We start from the raw sequence: 21,707 nt of genomic DNA on the forward strand, positions 1-21,707 counted from the left end.
CAGTTATTTTTTATCTTATTACTTTGATACAGAACAGCATAAAAAAAGGCCCTGTACATCAAAACCATTTTGCTTTTATTAGTTTTTCTATTCAAACATTTTAAAAATACATGTGTAATATCCAGAAAATGAATGTTGGCGTTGTGGAATCTTACATTTGTATGAATCTGCATCTGTGACTATATTATATATAAGTGTATTTTGCCTACATTTAAAAATAGGTTGGCTGACTGTGTTAACAGCTTGCATGTGATGCATCACAGATGGCTGTGCGCTTTTGCGCAATGTGTAAATGATTGTTGCTGCCCTCTAGTGGTTCACAAGTACAACAAAACCATTTCCTTTCAAATCCAATGTTATCTTGGTGACCTTGTTAATTTTGCCCACAGCACCCTCAGATCCAGAAAAAGTCACAGTACATCAAATATCTATGCTGTGATGATGTCAGAACTTTACACCAGTGGGTAAATGGCATCCGTATTGCTAAGGTAATCACTTGTCTTGTCCATAGTTTGTAACCCAGTAAATGAAGCCTATGCACTCAACAAACTATTTGTGCTTAATTTAAAAAGCAATTTTCTTGCGTATTTGAAGGATAACTTGATCATTTCATTTTATGCGCAGTACGGGAAGCAGTTGTATGTGAACTACCAGGAAGCTATGAAGCGAACAGAGGCTGCCTATGACTGGTCTTCTCTCTCCAGCACCAGCATCAAGTCAGGAACAAGCTCAGTCAGTATACCTGGTGAGTTACTTGAATCCCTGATTATGGGCAAGTCATTTTCAACCTAAATCTACAGAAATATCATTGGCACTATTGGAGCATTTCTGTTTCATGGCATAATGATAATTATTTTACTGAACCAGGTTACATCACTAGATGTAAATGTTGCTGATTTTATTCTGTTTGTGCTCAGAGTCGCAGTCAAACCACTCCAGCCAGACAGACAGTGGTATGTCAGATGGTACTTCGTCCTCTCATGCCCGCTCTCAAAGTGTGGTCAGTTCAATCTTTTCTGAGGCCTGGAAGAGAGGAACTCAAATAGAGGAGAGCACTAAGGTGAGTATCTGAGCAGGTTCTTCAATGATAAAAAACCACAGAGTTAAACCCCGGGCAGATCACATGATTTTTATTGTCGGGTACGAAGCCACTGTCAAAATTATTATTTTAATTTTTAAACAGATTAGCAGTCATTTGAGAAGATTGATTTATTACTGATTATTAACTACTTCAGTCATGAAATCTTAAAAATGCTCGAAGTAGAACTAGGATTTTAAGTTGCTTATATTTTAAATTCCAATCTGTCTTTCTATGTGACTTCAGAGAAATTGGAAATTAGTGTATACACGGTGTCCACGGGGTCTTAAAAAGTATTAAAAGTTGATCAATCAATTATAAGAAAATTAAGGCCCTTAAAAGGTTTTTAAAAGTCTTATTCATGTTTTACGAGGCGTTGTTTAAAGTGTCTGACTTCAAAAAAGCATAAATATATTTATTTTTTCGGATAATTATAACAACGGCATGCTCAAACCACGCGATTGGTTCGGGCCGGGGCCAGCCAAGCTCGTCCGTCTGGCTGATGTGACATAATTTGCGACAAACACAGGAATGTGATGTGACATGTAGTGAAACAATAGAGCGAAACAGACAGCAAAATTTAAAAATGTAAGTTTGCGTACTCCTGGTTGGAGAAAGATGAGTTTAAACAGTGGCTGTAGCCTGTTTCTGAAGAAAATCACCTTACTTATTCTTTTAAGCATTGTTTCTTTCGAGCTTATGTAAGTTCTGTTGCATGGTTGTGCTCCATTGATTTATTTAACTACAATTGTTTATTAACAACTGTTTATTAAGTATTTAATTTTGATACTTAGAGCTTGAAGTGGCAATAAGGTCTTAACATATTCTGAGAAGGTCTTTAAAAAGTCTTAAAAAGGTATTGAAATTTTTAGGATGCCTGCATATACCCTAATAAAAGTCGTGTACCACTTTTATGATGTTTAGGGTATTTTTTAAGCTTATTTTTTAAAGATTCTTTCTAATTGCATCAAAAATTGGGACCTAAAGGTCTTACAGAAATTCATTTAAGTAACACATGATTTTTTTTCCCCTCAGGCAAGGCCAGAATCAATCCGTTCTACTCATTCAAGCCATAGCAGTCATTCTTCTCATCACGTATCTCAACAGCAACATCTACACGCACAACAGCCACATGTGCATTCAATTCTACAATCACGTGGAAGTGTCACCCAGGCTCCGGCACAGGCACCAACACAAACACTGGCACAAGCACCACCCCAAGTGGCTCCAGCTCCACCACCTCCTCCTCCACCTCCTCCTCCACCACCTCCTCCTCCTATTTCCAGCATCCCTCACCATGCAACTCCTACCATGTTTGCCAAATACAGCACTATCACTCGGCTGCAAAATGCCTCTCAGGCTACAAGTCACCACAAGCCTCAGCCTCAAATTCAGCAGCAAGTGCCACCAGTACCACCACCCTCCAAACCGCAGTCAAACAATATTCCATCAGGTGCTAACATCCCACCCCCTCCTCCTCCACCTCCACCTGCCTCAATGCCTCCACCTGGTTCAGCCATGGCTGTTTTGAAGCTCGGCCCTCCAGCTGCAGCAGTAATTCCACAGATCTCCCCTTCCCCCCCCTCACCTCCTCCACCACCACCTCCTCCTCCCATAATGCCAGTGCAGTCACAGCCTCAACCACCTCCTCCACCCATAATGCCCATGCAGTCACAGCCTCTACCGCCTCCTCCACCAATAACACCCATGCAGTCACACAATCTACCACCTCCTCCACCCATGCAGTCACACGCTCTACCACCTCCTCCACCCATAACACCCATGCAGTCACATGCTCTACCACCTCCTCCACCCATAACACCCATGCAGTCACATGCTCTACCACCTCCTCCACCCATAACACCCATGCAGTCACATGCTCTACCACCTCCTCCACCCATAACACCCATGCAGTCACATGCTCTACCACCTCCTCCACCAATAATGCCCATGCAGTCAGAGCCTCTACCGCCGCCTGCACAAATCATGCCCATGCAATCACATCCTCTTCCACCACCTCCACCTTTAGTGCAAATGCAGTCACAGCCCATGCCACCACCTCCTCCCACAGTGTCATTCCAATCACAGCCTTTACCACCTCCTCCACCCCCTCTCCAGGCTAATGGCCTTCCCCCTCCTCCACCTTTAATCACTAATGGGCTTAAGCAGGCTTTTGCCCATAAATTTCCCAGCACACCACAGGATGTATTACCCCCAGCTAATCAAAACAATTTTCCTCCACCTCCCCCACCACCACCACCTCCACCACTTGCACCTACGCTCCCTCCTTACCAGCATGTTACTTCAACTTCAAATCCACCACCACCCCCACCACCACCACCTCCTCCCCCACCAGCCCCCATACATCTAGCAAATCAACCTGCGGTTTTACCCAAATTTTTCACTGGTGGATTTCCACCTCAGAAAGCACCCAAACCTTCATGTGGCATTCTTCCAGTATCCCCAGTAGCTCCAGCACTTCAACCTCCACCACCGCCTCCTCCTCCACCTCCTCCTCCACCACCTGCACCATTGAAGAATCAGCCTCCACCTACACTGCCCAAGCAGCACAGCCTCTCCAAGACACTGCCCTTCTCCAGTCAAACTTCTTCAGTACCGTCTATGGTTAAGCAGCTTGCTAGTCAATTTCCTGTTGCATCTCCTGCATTAACCAATCAAACAGATAGTCTCAAAGCTCCCCAGTCTCCACCTGCAGTGAAGGTTAAGCCAAAATGGCAGCCTGTAGGTCAAGGCCAGCAGCAACAGAGGTCACCTGAATTTCCACCACCTCCACCAGACAATGCCCTTGGCTTTGCTTCACCAACACCTCCACCACCACCACCTCCTCCTCTTCCTCCAGGTCCTACTCCTCCTCCTCCCCCTCCTCCTCCTCCTCTGATGTCAGGCTCCCCTATCAAAAAGTCTCCCTCTGGCTCATCTGCAGGTGTTAAGAAACCACCGCCAACTCCTCAGCGCAACTCCAGTGTGAAGTACGATGCCTCAACGGAATACCAGGAGTCCCGGAAGAACTTGGTGAGCAAGTTTAACCCAAGTTCTGCTTCATCAACAACATCAACCTCCAGCTGTTCACCCTCAAAGGAGCTCTCTGCAGGCCCTCAAGCACCCCCCAAACCAGGGAAGCTCAATCTGGCAAATCTTCCTTTGGCTTTGCAGAACAAATTCAATCAGAACCGCCAGTCAGCGGCAGACTTTCCATCTCCTCCACCCCCAGAAAATGATTTTTTCCCACCTCCGCCAATAGAGTCCGACCTCCCTCCACCACCACCTCTTCCAGGGGATCTAAATGGTGTGTCTCCCAAAGTGGCCGTAGTCAATCCTCAGCCTCAGCCTGCTTGGGGCAAAAGTTCCCTAAAGAAGACACAACCTCCAGCATCACTTCGCTGTAATAACACTGTTAGAGAGTCTCCACCACTCTCACCACCTTCCATACACGGGGGGCCAATTCCCCATTCTCCCAAAGGCACCACACAGCCAAACTTTTTGGAGGACCTTAACAAGACACTGAAACGCAAGTCTTCAAGAGTCTCTGGAGACAAAGTGGACCCTGTGGCCACAATGGATGACATGGTTTTGCCACCACCTCCCCCTGAACTTCTGCAGGACCAGCAGAGGCTCAGTGGCAGTGGTTTCATGTCCGGGAACATCTCAGGCTATGCAACACTACGGCGAGGGCCTCCTCCTGCCCCACCCAAGCGGGACCACAGTACCAAACTTACAAACTAAGACAATTGTATCTTTTCTTGAACACTCTTGCTTGCTAATTTCTTGTGTATCTCATAGAGTTGTAGAGAAGAAGACTTTTTTTTTTTTTTTGCTATGCTTAATGCTCATTCTGTACAAAAGCCTCAAAAATGTCAGCTTTACAGTGGCTTTGTGACAGTGTATCAGTTCCAATTCCAAACAACAAAGTGATTCCACTTCAACATATTGGTACTGCATGGAAAACAAAACTGCATAAAAAAGAATCTCATTGATTTTCGGAAAGATGAATGGTTTGAACTTTAAATTGAATTATTTTTATTTGAATTTTTATATTATTTTTTTTTATATTATCAATTATTTAATAATCTGAAGAGATTTTGTTATTTTAGATTGAAGTTTTTTAAATGGTTGAATGATTGTTGTTTGAGGAGTATTATCATGGGTATGTCGTCATAAACAGCGAGTTTGCTTGGTTTAATAGCTCAGCACAACTTCCACATTTATGTGGCAGACCCAGTGCTAAGGTGATGCGTTTAGCATGTACCATGATCACTATTATTCTCTGAGCCACTTTAAGTGAGTTTTAGTTGTAATTGTCAAAACTGTAAAATGAAGGAGACGTTGTTCAGGGAGTTGTGTCATTGTCTAGTTCTGAGACTGTGGAATGTTTGCTTTTTTTGACTAGACTTGTTTCAATTGTAGATATTCTCATTTGCTGCAGTATCTTTGTCTAGGTGAAACAAATGACTGCCTTGCTGTTCTTTATTGGTCCTCACTTCGGCTGGTGAGCATTCAAGCTGACTTAGAAATGGTTGACTTTTAAGTCGTAACTGAATGACACAATCAATATTCACATAGATTTATCTTATATTCTGTATTATAACCATGTATTATTGGCTCATAAATACAGCCATGCCTTAAAAAGATCTAAAACATGCTTATCAAACAACAGATCAAAATATTGTCGCCTTACATGATACAGGCTATTACAAAAAAAAAAGTGTCTTTTCCTGTATGTTTTACCTGATTTTCCCTGTTCAGACATGCCATGCAACTGACATGAATATCACAGTGAGCACCAATGTGTAATGGCTCTACATGAGCAACTTTGCATATTTACAAACAAGTATGCATCTTATTTCATTTTGAAGGATTTGTTTATTGAATGTATTTACAATATCATGGAACTTATCAAGATAAGAAGTAACAAACTGAAGGTAATGTTAAATTATTAAGTATCCGGTCTTGATACATGGAAGGTCTATGAACATCATGCTCTACATATCTCTCTGCAAAATGTGTAATTTAAAATGAAATTATACATGTTGATATCATGCGTGGTTGTTTCTTTCTTTGGGTTTCCTAGTCAGCGGGTTTCTGTTCATATTTATGTACAGTCTATAAAGTTACAGGCTTCTAGGGGATTTTTTTTTGTAGTACAGTAGTCTTTTGGTTTAGCTTTATGTTTGTAGCACCTTAATTTTTTAGTATGAAGAATCTTCATGCGAGGTCAGTGATATGGCAGATGATTGTTGAAGTGATCTCCACGAACGTGGCTGTCTTCTCTGTTGGCATGATGGCTCTCATGCATTGGTGGACCAAGGTGAATGCTTGGCGATGTAGTTGAATGTGTGCGATCTACAGATATGTTAAAACAATTATAAATGTTGTGATGACAATAATTATACATCAAATATGAAAGGGCGAAAGACTGCAGGAATTTGCTTACCTGTAAACCAGAAATGATTTAAATCGATGTATGATGTTAATGCTCCCTGTTGGCGAAATCATAATTGGTTGGTTTCAGATTGTCATCTCTCTCCATTATCATGTTAACATATCAAATGATTTGGTCTAGTAGCTTACTTAAGTGGATAGTTACAAAATTCACCCTTTACTTGCTCCAAACACATTGGACTTAATTTATTCTGTTGATCGCAAAATAACACATTTTGAAGAATACTTGAAACCTGTATCCATTGACATTCATAGCGTTTGTTTGCTACTATGGGTTTCAATGTTTACAGGTATTCAAAACATCTTCAGTGTTCAATGTTTATAAACATTTTAGTGCAATTAGTTTTCATTATTGGGTGAACTGTCCCTTAAAAGTGTATACAAATACTGTGTAGTCATATTACAGTAATGTACTTCTACAAAAAGTGCATTCTATTTAATAGTGAACAGTTTTTCTTTTTCAAACTTCATACCAAAATAGCTATTCGTGCTTTTATTTGTAGAGCCATGGTAAAGAGCTCACCTCTTCACTGGACTCAGAGCTTAAGCTGTCTGCCTTTGTGCATCTGAGAGCGATGATACGAGTGGATTGCAGTGTCGTTCGCGCTCTCATATAACATCCTGCCTCTGGCTGAAAGCAGAACAATTCATAAAAGTTACTACAAAGCATACCAATACTGTTTCAATGGAATTAAGCACGCATAATAGAAAGAATAATTCAATCAATTTTAGTGTAGGTAAAGATTTTTTGATTTACTGAATTATGCTCACCAACACTGCATTCATTCATAAATAAGTACACCCTATTTTGAAAACAAGGCCTCCCGCCTTGTTTTATGAAATATGGTCATTGTAACTTCTTAAACTAAGATAATCATGTCCATGTTTTATAAGTTACACAAGCTGTTTTTAGTCAGTTAAGCAAAATAGAAGTTCAGTGAGCTTAAAAATTTAAGGCAACCAGGATTTTTTTTTTTTTTTTTTACAGTGTAGTGATTTATAAATGTTGGAAAACAATACAACAATAGAAACAAAGTCAATGAAAAAAACATGAAACAACTTGCCACAAAAAATCCCTTGCGGTACATGCAGCCCTGAGGGTCGAGTCCAGAGCTTTTCTTGCACTCGGTCTCCCTAATGCCAAACTTCAGATGCAGATCAAATGTGTTCATGCCCAGAGGAACAATCTTAAGGTGGACAAAAGCAAATGATCAACTACAAACTAGACAATGACGGACTGACACGCATTAGCCACTTGATATTATAGTATTATACACTCTCAGGGTCTCTGGGGTGGTACCTTTACGAAAGGTGTACATTTATACGTAAAGAGTCCATATTGGTACCTCAAACTTATATACGAGTACCTAAACATTTTAAGAGGAACACTTTTGTACTTTTTTGGTACTAATATGTACCCTTGAGGTATTAATATGGAACTTTTAGGTACAAATTTGTATACCTTTTGAAAAGGTACCACCCCAGTGACAGCTCACCTACCCTTATTTCTGAGTGTAGAGTTTTCAGAAATTTTGTCTCTGCATTTCTCAATACATAGTTGTATAAAAAGAAATAATTTTGTATGATTCTTACATTTTATAAGAAAACCTGGTCTATGTCATTGCTGTTTTAACACAATTGGGTTCCCCCAGTTTTTAGACACATGAATTCAAGGCCTGGAAAGTTCTTAAGACCAAACACAGCTCCTTAAAAAGTGCTCGAGTTAAATTTGAAATAAAATGAGTTTAGGGTGTTTTATGTAAAAAAAAAAAAAAAAAGAGAGAAATGCTTCATTTTAAAATATTTAATGAGAAGTACTGCAAATTGTATCAATTTTTCAGAGTATTGCCAGTATTGAATTCAACACAAGTTCATGGCGATATATGTACTGTATGTTGGTGCTTGATTTCAAATTAACGGTGCTTTTGAAAGTCCTTGAATCTGGTGTCAATGAAAGAGTCAGAACCCTTATACAAGAAAATGCTGATTTAGAACATTTTAGTGCATTTTGAATATGAATGAACTGCTTGCCAATCTAAAAGCTGATTGAGTGTTGAGTTTTGAAAATTAGCCTAGAGGATATTTGTTCAAAAATGAAGATTTTCTCACCATTTGCACACACTTACTGTAAGTGGCACTTCACTTTTTAACTGATCTCTTTCTTCACTTGAACACAAAACAAGATATTCTGAAGAATGTTGCTATGGGGGAAAGCAGCCATTGTCATCCATAGTTGGAGCAAAACAAATATTAAGGAACTCAATAACTGCTTTTCCCCAAATTTCTTAAGTACATCTTCCTTTGTTTTAACAGAAGAAATAAGCTCAAGTTTGGATCAAGTGCAGGATGAATAACTGATTACAGAATTCTATTTTAGGGTGAACTCTCCGTTTAAGTGTTGAGATGTCACAATTTCCCAGGCAGTCACAGTTGTGCCAGATGCAGAAAGAGTAGTTCTGAAAGTATATCTTAGTATACCTTCTTCACAGATGCCTTGGACACTCTGTAGAGGTGAATCCTGGTGTAGTGTGCATTGATCTCATTGAGGGCCATCTGAAGAGCATCATCTGCTTTGGAGCTTAGCTCGAAAAGGGGAAGACCTGTAACCGCACATCGAAGATCATTGTTAATCACTTAAAGCACAGGTGTCAAACTCAGTTCCAAAAGGGCTGCAGCTCTGCACAGTTTCGTTTCAACCCTAATTAAACACACCTGATCAAACTAATTGAGTCCTTCAGGCTTGTTTGAAACCTACAGGTAAGTGTGTTGGAGCAGGGTTGGAACTAAACTGTGCAGGGCTTCGGCCCTCCAGGAATTGAGTTTGACACCCCTGACTTAAAGGGTTAGTTCGCTAAAAATAGTTTCTATTTTCTGTTGAACACAAAATAAAACATTTTGAAGAATGTTAGAAACTTGTAACCATTGACACCCATAGTTAGAAAACATACTATGGAAGTCAATGGTTACCAAATTACAAGATTTTTCTAAATAAAAAAGGAACGCCCAACAGGTTGAAGGGTGAGTAAATGTTGACCAAATATTTAATTTTGGGTAAACTGTCCATAAGAATTCACAAGGGTGTGCAAAAAAACTATTGTTTAAACACTTTAGGCACTTTTGTTGGAATGCTGGATTGTTAAAAGTTTCAATAATAAACATGGTTACACTTTATTTAGATGTTTACCTCTGTTGACTCCAGTGAACTATTTCAATTAACTCTTATTTTATTGTCAATAGATGATAGACTAGTAGACTTATCAGATTTGGGAATGAGTTAAAAACTTGAAGTAGTACAAATATAAGCTTAAAGGGACACAAACTGATGTTGGAAACTGTTAACAACATTCTTTAAAAACATATTTTCTATTATGCTTAACAGAAGAAGAACAAAAATTAAAACAACTCAAGAATGAGTAAAAGTTTAAGTAATGAAATTGCTGACATGCTCCACACGTGAAAAATACACAAACATTTTTACATTAAAAATAAAGTAACAGAGAATTATGTCTTACCAGTTTGGCAAATTGATATTTATCACACTCACCTAAACCTCCCAAAACCTGCAGGAGCAGATAGAGAAAAACACAGCACCTCATTTTCATCTGTCAGTTCAGACTGGATGCTTCTACCACTAAACGGTGCTGATTTGAACTGTTCCTTTAGTTCTCCTCCTCCTTTCCTAGTATAAGGCCATGTTTAATTTGGCACCACTCTCCTGCTTGTGTATGTCTGGGTAAAGTGGAACTTTGGGATTTATGCTTGTTTTGTCACAATCCAATTTTAAAGATGAAAAAATGTCAGACATTTGAGAGCGATGTATTTTGGAAAACAGTAAATTACAAAGTGCTACAGTTTACAGCTGTTAACGAAACCAAGTTACCCCATGCATGATAAACAATGATTCTGTAATAATTTACAAGAAAATGCTATTGTGAAATAATATAAAATGGGTTTGTGAGTAAAGTATGGGTCACCTTATAATGTATGGGATAAAAAGGTGCAGGTCCCTAGCCAGACTGGTAAAACGGATGGTTCTTTTTGCAGTTATTTGCCTCATTTTATATTTAATTATGAGATTTAAATACTGAATTTAGGTAAATATTTAAGCATTTTTTTAGCAAGAATAGCTTGTCGGCTGGTCATCATAACTACACTTTTTAATGTACTAAAAATATTTCCTAAATATTTAGAATAAAGAAATATGACAGATATTTTTTTTAAATAGAAATTTATTACATCATGTATCATTAGGGGAAAAATTATTATAAGGCAAATAACAATCTGGCCTGCACATTCAACTTTCCTCAGTCAAAATTTGGCCATTTGAATAAACAAAATGTAAACATAATAGCAATAATAATAATAATTTGAGCTTACCAATTTTTCTAGCCTCTCTTGTAAAAAAAAAAAAAGTACATTTACAGCTTCTTGGATAACAACAATAGGCAAAATATATTTTTACATATAGTATTTAAAAGATTTTAATGTAGGCCGCTTTTGGTGCTTAACACTTTTTATTGTTCATGTTTTCCTTCAAGAATAAGCTCCAAGATTGATAGAATATAAGTTACTTGTCAAACGTTTTCTCTATTGAAAAACAATACAGTAGCGGAAGATGACATATGCCAGATGTTTTCTTGCACAGCTGGATGTTGGACTCTTAAATAAAATAATTGTTTGCATTGGCCGAAACTGATTAACTGAAGTCCAGGAATCCGCTTGGTCTTTTTCGATGGGTTATTTTTACTATTTATGATGACATAAATTATATGTTGATAGCAGTTAAAATAGGACAAATGAACTCATGAATGTGACAAAAGGCACAGATTCTGGACCTTTGTCAGTGAGGGATGGGTCTTCCAAGCCACCCGAACCCCCCTGCATGGCTACTGGCCTGAGGTTTACAGAAGTTCTTATTTAAATAAAAAAACAGACATTGTTGTTTTGAAAATTGAGCTGAAAGAATACAATTCTTCAGTTATTTGGACAACTTAATTGTGTTATGTTCAACCCGCTTAAATTTGTAACTAATCATTTCACTAATTTTTTTCATGTTGTCCTAAAACAATCCACATATTTTATGGTGTTGCATATACGCATTTATAACTCTGTTGATCCTGTTAAAAGAATAATGAATACTAAACTATTTGCTAGATTTCTGTTGTATTTACTTCTAAACATTAACTCAAATGGTGATTATTCCCAGCATCTGAACAAATGAAATGCATGTGTGATTAGTATTTGTTGGAAGATTTTTTGTGCACATAAAATGAAGCTGACTTCACATTGTCGGTTAAAGGAAAGCTCAAGGGAGGAATGTCCAGTTCATCCAGACTGTCTGGACAATGTGTCGTGTAAATAATTGCAAAAAAAGTACATGCCGGAGAGTGATATTTAATACGATCTTATCTTGACACTGCAAAGTAATCCACATACTATGATGAAAGAGCAAAAAGACAAAAAAAAAGTTTCCTTGGTGGTCAGAATAACTAAAGAAACTATTTAATTATTATTAAAACATTTGAACTACTCACTTGCCCCCAAAATAAAGATGTGTTCAAAGTTCATCGAACTTGTTGATAGTTTGGACACTATGTCCCAATAATAGAGGTGTTGCTACACTGTATTGGATTGTTGCAATGTAATTTATCATTATTATGCAGCTTGCTTCAATCAAATTTTGCACAGTATACAATTTATGAAACATCAAAAATGTAAAAGTATTGATACTGCATTAGTCACTATACATTTACTACATTCAATTATCCTTAGTGTGAAAATCATTTAATCTTGAAACTACAAAAACAAAAGAATATGCAGAACCTGCAGGATTTTTCTGAAGGTAATACCAAAAAACAAAACAAAAATCAAACAACTATATATATATATATATATATATATATATATATATATATATATATATATATATATATATATATATATATATATATATATATATATATTATTATTATTATTATTATTATTTATTTTTTTTTATTTTTTTTAATAATGCATTAGTAAATGTTGAACAGGTATTAATCATTCTTAGTTAATTTTAGTAAATACATGAACTACTGCGCAGTAGAAAAACCCTGGTTACCTTAAATGTTTAAACTGAATCAAATTAACTATAAGTTAATTTTGAACTTATATTAAATTATGTTAAAGTTAAATTAGCTTATGTAACTTATACAATTAAATTAGAAAATGATTCACTTAGTTTAAGTTACAATGAACTAAAAACATAAGCAGTTATGACTAATTGATCATTTCCTTTTTTTTACAGTGGAAGCTTATTGTAAAGAATGATCATTGAGTTTTTGTAATTTTGGTAAAAATGATAAAATATTTTTATATTATTGAATAGGTTTGCAAATTTAGCATTGCAATTGTACATTAGGATGCTTTGACGTTAATGCCAATACTTGTTTGTTCTTTGTTTTATGCAGACATTATTTCAAGTGAATTCATTTTCATATTTTAATGATAAATACATTAATTTCCTATCCCTTTTTTGTGAACAACAGGATTTTCTGCAGGTTAACTGAACAGGCTGGATACAATGATATCACACTCTCTGTCTGTGTGTATGTTTGTTTGTTGTGTGTGTGTGTGTTACAGTATCCAATTGCTAATTTCTGTATACTGTACTCTTACAGTGCTCAGCATAATTGAGTACACCCCATTTTGAAAATATATATTTTTCTCCATTTTTCAGTGAATATAGGCAATGTATTTTGGTGCATTTAAACAAAACAGGTTTATTAAACAGATATACTAATGAAAAATAATAATTTAGTTACCAAACATATTAAGAAATTGAAAGTTAATACAATTAAATTCAAGCAAACTACTGCAAAATAAATGACAACCTACAACATTTCAACAAATTGTTTTTTTTTTTTTTTTTTTTGCTTCTGTTGATTTTTCCTCTTTTTTTTAAAATCTTTATTTAATATTTTTCTATAACAAAAATTTGAATGTACTAGTTTTGGACCATTGTAAATTATTTTGTTATATAAGCTCCACTTTTGGCTTCAGTACTGACTAATGTAATGTATATGCACAAATATATTGTTTAGCTTCCTATTAAAAATATGAATTTAAAAGAGAGATTTGTGAGGGGTGTACTTATATATGCTGAGCACTGTATGTATAAATAAAATCTCTTTGGTAATATAAAAAGCTTTTCTCATTTAACTCAAATTAAAAGTCCCATATTTGATCTTTTAAATAAAAAAATCTAAGTTACTTAGATCCAAGTTATTTATATGTATTTTACTCCCAAATTCTCTGTATCTGTGTGTGTTTTAATATCGGTTAGCAGTTTTCTTTAAACTTTAAAACTATGAATTTACTAGAAACACCTAGATTTTTAAATCTCAGCCCACACCATTCCCTCCTCCATGCCCTGTTTAATTTGGAAACTCTCTGTCGCTTTCCTATCTATACACTTTCTCTTACCCAGAATCTGTGCTCCCGGGATGTCTTTTCTGTACACAGCACTTATAATGTAAAAAAAAAAAAAAAATCTTATCTAATACTGGAGTTTTGTTAGGTAATCTAAAAAGTTTAGACAGCTGTACGTGACAAATGGGAGAGTTGCACAAAGCATTTCAATGTAATAACTGAAAATAAAATAATAAATAAATATTGCTAATGAAATTATGCGGGCAACCATCTGTGCTGCATCTGCACCACTCTTGCATTTTTATTATGTGTGTAATTAAAAAAAAAACAAGTAAACCAACATAAACCCTATATTAAACCTTCCACACAAAAAAAAATAATAATTTTAGTGAACTAAACTTTTGTTATGCAAATCTGAAATCTCTTACTATAAAAGAAAACAAGTCCAAGTATTACTAGTGCAGAATATCATATATAACACACTAAAGTGATATGAAACAAACAAGAAGTTTGTTTTTTTTAAATGAAACAAATGACAGCAGTACATAAATCTTTCATTCTTGTCATTAACTTAAAGCAAAAAATTGGCATCTAACCAACACCAGCAATTCCATTCATGCACCCCTTACTTTAAAGACAGAGCAAATGGTCACAAGACAGGCTGCTATGAGCTGCTCTACACAAGGAATGATTCACAATCAGCATTATAGGGCCAGTGCAAGCTTAAAGTGCGTCAGGCTGATTCGCTACAGTCTGTAAAACGGAAACAGGGCTATTTCACTCTCACGCTCTCAATGTTGACATCAGAGGCTCCATTGCTGACAGAAATGAACCTTCAAACTCCTGATCTGAGAAGCGGGAGACGGATAGACGGGCCCGGCGTCGCATTTCTAACCGAGTAGCAGGACTCATAGAAAGGATTCGTTCCATGGCGTCTGCGTAATTGTCTTCATCATCTGCCAGAAAGCCAGTGGGACCACCATCGTATGGAACTACAATGTCCAACTTTGGACCGCCAGATTTGTGAGCTAGAATTATTGTTCCTGCAGCCATACACTCCACTATACCTGCAGACAGATGACAAAGGATCTCAGAATTACTGTCAGATACAAATATGTTTACACTTTATAATAAAGCTCCATCGGTCAACATTGGTTCAAAATTTTAAAGCAGTTTGCAACTTTGGTTTGTCTTATATTAACATTATTTAATGCTGACAGGTTAATCCTTACTGCAGAGTGATGCATCATATGAAGTATTTTACTTTATGTGTTTATTCATAATAATTCATTGCACTTTAACAAAGGGTGGTAATGACATATTTAGTTTGAAATCATTTATTAATCTTTTCAAAATTTAATAACCAATATTTTAAAAAACACTGAGGTGACGAGCAAACAATGTTAGTTTTTATTATCTAAAGGTGATAATATTACATATAGTCAAGCCCAAAATTACTCATACCCCTGGCAAATTCTGACAAAGTTACTTTTATTCAACCAGTGGTGCACAAAGAGGCATCATTGTGATTTTGTTTAAAATATAATATTCTCAGCTTTTATTAGCATTTGAACAAGCAATTTAAATGCCAACAATATTTCACCTTTTTCAAGATTTAAGTTGAGTCTTTTGTGTCTCCAAAATGTGTCTGTTAAGTTTCAGCTCAAAACACCCACCCAATTATTTTTTATATATCTTTCAGAGCATTAGAATCTTCTGCTTTAAACACATTGTAGCTTTTAGTTGTCTGTGCCTTTAATGCTAGTCCTCCCTGCCTACCGTTCCCACGTGCCTGTCAGAGTGTGCCTCAATCTCCACTTCGGCTGCGTCAGATAAACAGCACAGTGACAGACATAAAGGAAGCAGATCTCACGTAACGTTTTTAAGAAATACTACAGTAAGAACTTTCTCAATGATTATTATTTGATGTTTTTGTTTTGGAGTTGCAATGATGAGTCATACACAACATCATTACAAAGTTCACGCACGCACAGACACACACTCAGTGTGTGCATTTAAATTTGCATTGATTTTGCACACAAATATGACAAGATACATGTTAATATCGACTGCGGTATGGATGTCCATTATGTTAATGTACAAAATAAACCTAATTTATGGCCACATCCTGGGAATTAAGCATCTTCTTTTATAATTGTACTGACGTGCGGCTGTGGTGATGAATTACAGCGATTATACTGTCTTGATTACAAACATGCACTGTTTTAAACACATTTTAAACTTGTAAAACTCGGTCACATTGGATGATGATTGATGATCATAGCAAGTTCTGATCCTTTAAACCCAGTTGCTTTGCCCACGTCCTCTATGGTTGATATGATTGTACGTGTTACTACGGAAACATGTTAATATGAGGCTGTCGATCAATTCAAGCAGGGAAACCGCACTCCTATTTCACGTTGCGATAAGCCCTAAAATGGGAGGGATTTGGATCCTATTTTAATATCAGGAAATTTCAAAAAAGATACTTGCTGTGTTTATATCACCCCAATATGACTGTGGACACACTAAACATATACACAGTCCTGTCCAAACAGCTTACAAAAAAATTATTTTCAGCATAGGTGCCTTTTAAGTCAAAATTTGGCGTGGTTATGAATAATTTCAGACTTGACTGTATAAAGTAATACATAAGTTATTTATTATTTGTTAATGTTAGTTATTATTTCATGTTAATTTAAGGGAGCTTTTTTTTGATTGATCAATTTAATTAAGTTTTTGAATAGAAAATAAATATTTAACATAATATTTATTAGGTGATTATTATTCTACAACAAACTTTTTTTTTGTTTGATGATGATGACAGTCAAGTCATTCTTGAAATAAATAGATTTTTTTTTACTTTGAGTTTAACCAATACAACATATTACAGCTTGGCATAATCATAAAAGTATATTTATTACAAAAAAAAATAAGAGAAAAGGGAAATCTAGTGTTTTGCGATCAAACTGGCTGAGAGCATGATATTCATCATCTTACCAATGCCAAAATGTTCATTCCACATTGTGTGCAACCCGATAGTGGCATCTGTTAAATCTTTCTTCAGCTCCTGGAATGGAATATTGAGCTTAAACTCCACCCTGTCTGCTATGCCCAGCTCCTGGCACAATCCTCTCAGCATCAGAACCCGATCTTCATCCTCCTGGTTCCGACACCCACCAATCAGCACCAGCTTCACAGCCTCTCTTCCCGCAGGCTCCACCTCCTTTCTGTCCAAAAGCTTTTTAAATGCCCTGATCTGCAGCTGATGGTCTTTTTCTGGCCGGAACTGACCCACAGAGACCAGACTGTGACACTTCTTTTGCTCTTTCTCTTCATTGTCTTCCCCAATTGGAACATCCAGGAATGCCTGAACATCGCATGGTGGGTAAACCACACTGGTGCGGTTCGGAGTGCGCCACAGAGCCAGAATGTGACCCAAAGTCCAGGTGGAATTGACCATGATGACGTCACTACAGGAGCCAGCCAGGCCATACAGCAGTGCGAAGACGCAATAATAAATCACTTTAATGGCACTGAGTACAGGGTTGCTGGAGATGTAGTCTGCATTGTTGAACCTGGAATGAACATTTACAAACATCTGCATGTAAACTTATAATGTTACTTGAACCATTCAAACATTTGAAGGCCACAAATACAAACATAAACATTCACTTTTAGAATCTTTATTACAATAATGCTTAATAAGTAGTAGTATATTATTATTATTATTATTATTATAAGGGAAGCTCTGATCTATCAACCAGAGATCGGTATCGGTCGATAATTACATTTAATGACTAGATTAGTACTTGCTAATCTGGCCGATCTTATAAACCAATCTCAAGTGGGTTTTTTTACGAGTTTACAAGCAGAGGAAAAAAAACATGCATTATACATACAGGTTAAACATAAAGCAGCTACAACACATGAGGAGGTAAATGATGTGCGTGGGCATGGGAGATCACTGCTCTTGCATCACAGCAGCTACAGTGTATTGCTGCCACTCACGCGAGTGATGCTTTCTTTGTTGCAATCATTGTATATCCAATGTTTTGAGACAAGAGCAGAGCGATCGGCCCCTTTTATGGTCTCATGCAACCGCATGACCTCTGCGAGGTCTGCGAGTTTTTCGCATATACAGTCGCTCTGTGACACCCGCAAATAAGAGAAAATACCCCAGAAATCATGGCGACGAGAGTGAATGAGAAAGAGAACAGATCGCAAGTGACACGATGATGTAAGCATTACATTTCTTAGGTTAGATGAATAGTGCAGTAAAGAAAGTCCTCTCTCTCTCTCTCTGCTGTGAGGTTGTGCAAAGCTGTCATTGTGCTGTTGTCAATCGCTGTAGATGAGCAAAATATTGGAATGGTCTTGCATGTATTTAGGCCTTTTTACATATAAGAATTGAACGTTCTGTGTCTTTGACAATGTTAAAAGTTTACTAAAACCTGACCAGAAATATTAGGGGGGGGGGGATTTCTTTTTTTTTTTTTTTTTGAGAATTTAACTTTTTGTAATATAATTATTGCAATAAACAGTAGCGTATAGGGCTATTTGCTTTTAGTAAAGAAGTAATGGATTTATAGGTATGCATTTTAACTTCTTATGCATCAAATATGCACTCCAAACTTGTTCTTTCATCATTTGTTATGTTTCCAAATTGCTTTGTTAGTCATTTATTAGTCAACTGTTTTATCTACTATTTTCTGTAAATCTGATTCTGGCTATGACATATTCATACCTAAATGGTTATAAGAGAGGTGTTTAAGGGATTATATGTAACATCCTTCATTTATTTTCTTAAGTAAGACCAATAAAGTTTCAAACTTAGAGGCAAAATGTGCTTTATGCATTATAAAGCTTGAAATCAGTACTCAGTATCGGCCAGTCAAAATGACAAAAAGAAAAAACGGTTCTCGGTATCGGCTGCAAAAATCCTGACCAGAGCATCCCTAATATATAATAAAACTATGTCTAAATGCTGTTTGGTTAGTTATAATTAACCACTGGTATAAACCAATAACATAAATATATAAATAAGTTATTATTTATATATTTTGTATTAATACACTCCAAGTTAGGTGAAGGTTTCTACTCCTTTAAAACAATTAATTTACATGACTGTTCCTGTCAATAGGGTGAAGATATAAGAAAGTCTTTTAAATTTTCTATCCAATAAAATAATTTCATTTAATTCAATCCCAATTGTGTGTTTACTGGTACAAATGCAGTACTAGCACTTAACTTATTAGAATACGACACACTAATGCACAGTGCAAAATAAAACAAAATACATGCACATTTAATAAGTAAACTGGAACAGATTTAACTAAACACAAATATTTAACACAGTCATTGTGGTGTTATTGAAGCCCATTATGGAATGTAAAGTAATCATTTAACATTAAATATGAAATAAATTATTCACATTTAATTTACTAAATAATAGTAATACATGACTTTCTTGACTAACCTGGGGTTTCTTTCTCGAACCACAGACAGCATGTCCGTGCTGATGGTTGGATAGTGCACATAGCTTCCCACTTGACAACCACCCAGATAGCGGAACACGGGTAAGGTGAAGGCGAAGCCCATTGAGTCAATATAGAGATCTGGAACAAACTCGGTCAATGCCTCCCACCCCAAGAAGATGGAGCCCACACTCTGCCCCAGAAGGGTGAAATGTGGGTAAAGTTTTGCCTCCACCAGTAGACGATGCTTCAGGAACACAAACTTAACGGGTCGGGGGAGTCTGATGTTAAATCGTCTCCGTGCTCCATCCAAAATCTCTTCTGCCGTCACCCCCTGATCACCCGTGTAGACTACGAAAGAAACATCTTGGTACCTGCAGTGCAAACATACAGAATTTATTTGCTCAATATGGTGAAGGCCAGCTTTGTTGATGTCACACGTTTTGGGCTGACACTTTTTTTTTCAGTATGTTGATTTGTTTCCAACTGAAATGGAATACTGAGAATACTTTCTTTTGCACATCATCAGAATTACATTGGAAATTATAAAAACAAACAGATTTTTCAGCGGATTAACTTTGATGGATTAATTATTCACCTTAAGAATAATGTGAGCGAGCAAAATCAACCTTGTAAATTCTGATTTCAAGTCAATAGCTTCAGTCATGGTGTTGCTGCTGGGGTCCCATGACAAAGAGTGACTTCATGGTAATCCATATTTTATTAACAAATATCACGTAACCATGTTTACTTTTAATTGTTTTACACATTTTCAGAAGTTTAAAAAAAAATATGGCTTGTGAGTTATGTCATGACAGAATAATTTAAGACAATATGCTTGAGCGATTCAAAACTAGAGCTGCAAAATCAAAATTCAAAATGATCAAAGTATGAAAATTACTGAAATATCGAAAAACATGCATATTGCACATGGTTAGCAAAAAAACTTTAATACAAAAGTATCTTTGTGTGCCTGCCACAAGCATAGCCTTTGAAAGTCTTTTCGAAACATCAGGCAATGTCCATATTCTTATTAGCAGAAATATCTGACCTGTTTTGAAGAGCCCGTAAAGCACACCACAGCACTCTTTCTCCTCCTCCTCCTGCATTGCAGTATGGGTGGAAAAAAGCCACGGCAGGCCGGCCATCCTGAACTCTTCTGGTCTTCCTCTTCATCTGCAGCCAACTTCTCACCCCCATGATGAAGAGGAAAAGGATAGTTGTCAGGAGGAAACTCAGATAGAAGCATGGTAACATAAGAGACCAGAGTAACCTGGGGAAGCAAAAAAACAAAAACACAAGCAATTTATCCAGAATCTCATTAATGTCAGTTGCCATACAAGAGTAGCAATTAAAATAACTAAAATTCTAATAAACAGTACTTAGACAAAACAAATGTACAATGTTTCAGATTTCCATTATATTCTTATCTGTCCTACTGATTATTGTGTGCTAAGATACGTATTAATCCGACAAATTGATGACATGTAAAAGTCTTGTTTATTTCAGTAGATTGAGGTAAAGCTGGTTTTATATTCCCACATTCGTTCGTTTTTGAAAAGCTACAACTTTGACACGGTCCCTATATTGTTTACCACGCTACTTTAAATGTTAGGTATGATGCACATATGTCTTCAAACAACATTAGCACTATTTAATTGACTGTGAACAATGTTGTACTTTGATTTCCCCTATTATTTTGTAATTTGCAAAGAATAATTTTCTGAAATTATATTATCATGGAGAAAGTCCGAACCTGCGAATATAAAACCAACTTTACCCTACTGACTGGTAGATTCATCCATTCATTTTAAAGACAAAATGAACTCATCATAGATATTATCATTATGCATTCATCCGTTAGGAAATTGTTCAGCGCTAACCCACACAATCTATACAGTTGATCAAATAACTTTAAGATCATTACCTTATTAAATCGCACAGACAAAGGGAAAAGTGATCGTGCGCTGACATCTTCTCCAAATATATGACAACACAACACGTCACCTGACAGATCCCGGAAGCGCTTTTCTAAACTTCTTCTGGGTTTTTACTAGGGGTTGACAAATGACCCCTACTGGACCGGAGCCTGATGCCAACAAAAAAATTAACTTGTCTTTGCAAGCCACCTAGTGTTAGGATTAGGAGTTACGTTTAAACTCATGTATTTTGCTGCAATGCTTATAGAGGTGGCGCAGTGGGTAGTATTGTGGCCTCACAGCAAGAAAGTCGCTGGTTCGAGCCTCAATTGGGTCAGTTGGCATTTCTGTATGGAGTTTGCA

General features: G+C 36.6%; 3 protein-coding genes across 10 annotated transcripts in view; 1 reads left to right on the forward strand and 2 right to left on the reverse strand.

Annotated features, from left to right (window-relative positions):
• raph1b (Ras association (RalGDS/AF-6) and pleckstrin homology domains 1b) overlaps positions 1-6,135 on the forward strand; it is a 79,585-nt gene extending 73,450 nt beyond the window's left edge. For 4 of the 7 annotated variants that reach the window (XM_005159954.5, XM_073946123.1, XM_009291873.4 and 1 more), the window contains 4 exons: positions 390-488; positions 625-745; positions 918-1,060; positions 2,114-6,135. In XM_005159954.5, coding sequence (XP_005160011.1) covers positions 390-488; positions 625-745; positions 918-1,060; positions 2,114-4,822 — 3,072 coding nt within the window. In that variant the 3' untranslated portion in view covers positions 4,823-6,135. The remainder of the gene's footprint in view (positions 1-389; positions 489-624; positions 746-917; positions 1,061-2,113) is intronic. The other 3 variants (NM_001365585.1, NM_001365587.1, NM_001365589.1) reach the window with 1 other exon arrangement.
• spp2 (secreted phosphoprotein 2) lies at positions 5,940-10,197 on the reverse strand. The gene is given in 6 exon segments (NM_001327983.1): positions 5,940-6,439; positions 6,531-6,576; positions 7,062-7,169; positions 7,603-7,725; positions 9,017-9,138; positions 10,083-10,197. Coding segments are annotated over 6 exon segments (585 nt in total). The 5' UTR covers positions 10,141-10,197; the 3' UTR covers positions 5,940-6,311.
• Positions 10,198-13,433: 3,236 nt separating this feature from the next.
• Positions 13,434-21,444, reverse strand: alg11 (ALG11 alpha-1,2-mannosyltransferase). Of its 2 annotated transcripts, none has more exons than NM_001281826.1 (5): positions 21,353-21,444; positions 20,477-20,611; positions 19,428-19,799; positions 16,949-17,526; positions 13,434-15,015 (listed from the first exon to the last, which is right to left on the reverse strand). In NM_001281826.1, exons 1-5 carry the CDS (start codon positions 21,397-21,399, stop codon positions 14,732-14,734), a joined length of 1,416 nt encoding a protein of 471 aa, NP_001268755.1. In that variant the 5' UTR covers positions 21,400-21,444; the 3' UTR covers positions 13,434-14,731. The 2 variants fall into 2 exon arrangements, with proteins under 2 accessions (NP_001268755.1, NP_001154823.1); NM_001161351.1 differs by having other exon boundaries at positions 20,477-20,698.
• Between the last annotated feature and the right edge of the window lie 263 nt (positions 21,445-21,707).

The sequence above is a fragment of the Danio rerio genome, chromosome 1, assembly GCF_049306965.1.
Source record: "Danio rerio strain Tuebingen ecotype United States chromosome 1, GRCz12tu, whole genome shotgun sequence".
Classification (NCBI taxonomy): Eukaryota; Metazoa; Chordata; class Actinopteri; order Cypriniformes; family Danionidae; genus Danio; species Danio rerio.